General features: G+C 31.8%; 1 protein-coding gene across 1 annotated transcript in view; it reads left to right on the forward strand.

The window, feature by feature from the left end:
* The window catches only part of PGAP1 (post-GPI attachment to proteins 1), a 125253-nt gene that overhangs the window by 82402 nt on the left and 40047 nt on the right, over window positions 1–2804 (forward strand). The window contains 1 exon segment of the mRNA XM_012641638.1: window positions 2112–2205. Coding sequence (XP_012497092.1) covers window positions 2112–2205 — 94 coding nt within the window.

Raw genomic sequence — 2804 nt, forward strand, 5'->3', positions numbered from 1 at the left:
TATATTTACATATTTTTTAGTCTACTATGAAAAAGAGGGCAAAATGCAAACTAAAAGTTACTTTCTCAAGAGAATTCCATAAGCTCTAGTAAATCATTACTATGTAGGAGTGAAGTCTAATGTTGCCAGATCTTTGGATTTTAAGAGAAGTTGGAAATCTGTATTTTTAGATTTCAATTATATTTCTCTCTGTTATGCCCTTGATGAAAAGTTCAGATGTTTCTAATTTGCTGTGTGTTCCTAGCATTTCCTTTAGTCTGAGTTTTTGATACTCATTACTGGAAATATCTTTATGGCTGTGTCAGGCAAGGTATAATTAAAAATCTTTTAGTTTTTCAATGTTGGTATCTAATTCAAAATTTAAGGAAATAACTGTGCTAAATACTAAGCCAAATGAAGCATGTGTACAGTTGGACTATGGTCCATGGGGGCCAGTTTATGATGGTTTATTTAGTCGTACATTATACACCCAGCTGTATCCGTAGCCCAGTATAACACTTAATATTCATAATGATGATACTTGTCATTAAAAGAAATTTTATGCTCACAATACTCTGTGTAGAACCTCTTAAAAGATTATAAAGACAGTGAAGGGCATTAAAGGTAATATTAACAGCTAACATTTAACAGTCTTTTACCATGTGCCAATTACTATTCCAAATGCTTCACATAAGTGTGAAAACATTTAAGCCTCATACCCTTGTGAAGTAAATGCTATTTATCTCATTTTACCCATGAGGGAATAGAGACAAGGAGGGGTAAAGTAACTTGCCCAAGGACACAGAGCTGGTGAGAGGCAAAGCTGGGGTTTGTATCCAGGGGTCTTACTCCTGAGCTTGCTATTCTGTTCAACTTTCCTTTCATACGCTGGATAACTAAAGTACGCTATGTATTTCCCAACCTGTCATTAGCAGGCAATGAGTATCATTTAGTAGTAGATAGAAAAATGTGCTTTTCTGTTTTGTTCAACTTTCTCCTCCCTCCACTCAAAGCTATAAACTGTAAATCATGAGTACGGGCTATACATTTTTTTGTTTTTCTAATCTCTTTTAACCTGAGACTCTATGGAGGAACTTAAGGGAGACCCTGAACTTTCTGAAATTTTATGCAACATTTTGTGTAAGCTTGCATGTATTTCCATAGCTTTTATCAGATTACCAGGGGAGTCTATGTATTCTAAAAAATTCTGTGGAATGGAGAACATGCTTTAAAGTACATTTCCTTTTAAAATGTAACCTTAAAAGAAGAACTTAATACTTTATTTTTATTTGTTCTAAACAGAGATTGGATTAGCTGATAAAATGACTACAGGCACTATTAATATAACAATGGTTCTAAATTTAGGCTGTGAATTTAAAACCCAGTTCCATAAGATTTCCAAACACAGAAGGACATAAAAGGCTACTAATAGCAGATAACATTTTCTGATAACTTATCACATACAAGTTAATATTGTGAATGTTTTATACAAGTGAGCATATTTAATGCTCATAACCACCTAGAAGGTAAATACTATTATTGTACCATTTTACTGATAAGGGAATAGAAAAGGACAGGTAAGTAACTTGTTTTTTTGTTTGTTTGGTTGGTTTTTTTAAAAAAAAACAAAGCTGGTTTATAGCACAAGCTTTGACTGGCTTACATTTTGACTGAATTATTTTTTTTTGTTTGTTTGTTTTTTTTATTTCAACATATTAAGGGAGGTTTCCCGTGCCTGAATTTCTTTGCCTATTAAATAGGAGTAAGAACGACCTCAAAGGATTTTGGGAGGAAGGCATGAGATAATGCATATAAGGTGTTTAGTATCATGCCTGGAACATATGAAATGCTCGATAAATGTGCCTTGAAAAACAGTTTTGTAGCATGTGCTACTCAATTATATGTTCTCTCTATTATGCCTTTGATGAAAAATTCAGGTGTTTCTAATAGGCTATATATTCTTAACATTTATTTTACTTAGAGTTTTTGATAGTCATTACTGGAAATACCTTTGTGGCTGTGTCATGAAGAGTATAAAGTGAAGAACAACTTTTTTGTGCCAAAGTACATTTATTTTGTTAACATGAATATTCATGAATATTAAGTTGTCCATCAATTTGCCTATTTTCTAGGTAGTTAGATTTCATGGCGGAGCTCTTCCTGCTTATGTTGTATCTAGTATCCTCCTTGCTTATGGAGGACAGTTATACTCTCTTTTCTCAACAGGTAAGAATACTTATAATTTTTAAGTTATTTTTATGAATATTAAAGTAGAGCAAGTATTAGTTCCATATGTATATTTAGATATAGTTCATTCTATTATATTGAATCAGGAGACATAATAAGGGACTTCTTAGAAAGTACATAACAGGAGCTACTCCTTCTGTTCTTGAAAACTCCAAAATAGCATGTGATTTTATGACCAATCTTCCCTGCATCTTTATTACTTTTCCACTATCAACTACCAATGTTAAACTGGTTTGGGGCAGCTAGTCCAGAGACCTTCAGTTTGTAGGCTTAAGACCTGCAAATTATTAACATTCCCTTGGCCTGTCACTTTTGTGTCAGTGTCATTCTTTAATGGAAAAAATAATTTTATTTTGAGCCTAAGCAAATTAGCTGTTAAATAGTTTTTAAAAATATATGTATATAGGAATAGAACAATATAATCTTCATATAATACTTTTTTCAGTATTTATATCTTAAAAAAAGACAAGAAATTAACCACAATACACACCAAAAAGTTAACAATAATGCCCTAATATTATGATCAAGTCATTTTTAAAATTAAAAAAAAATTTGTTGATACATAATTGTATATATTT

Source organism: Propithecus coquereli, unplaced genomic scaffold, assembly GCF_000956105.1.
Source record: "Propithecus coquereli isolate 6110/MARCELLA unplaced genomic scaffold, Pcoq_1.0 Scaffold167, whole genome shotgun sequence".
Taxonomy (NCBI): Eukaryota; Metazoa; Chordata; class Mammalia; order Primates; family Indriidae; genus Propithecus; species Propithecus coquereli.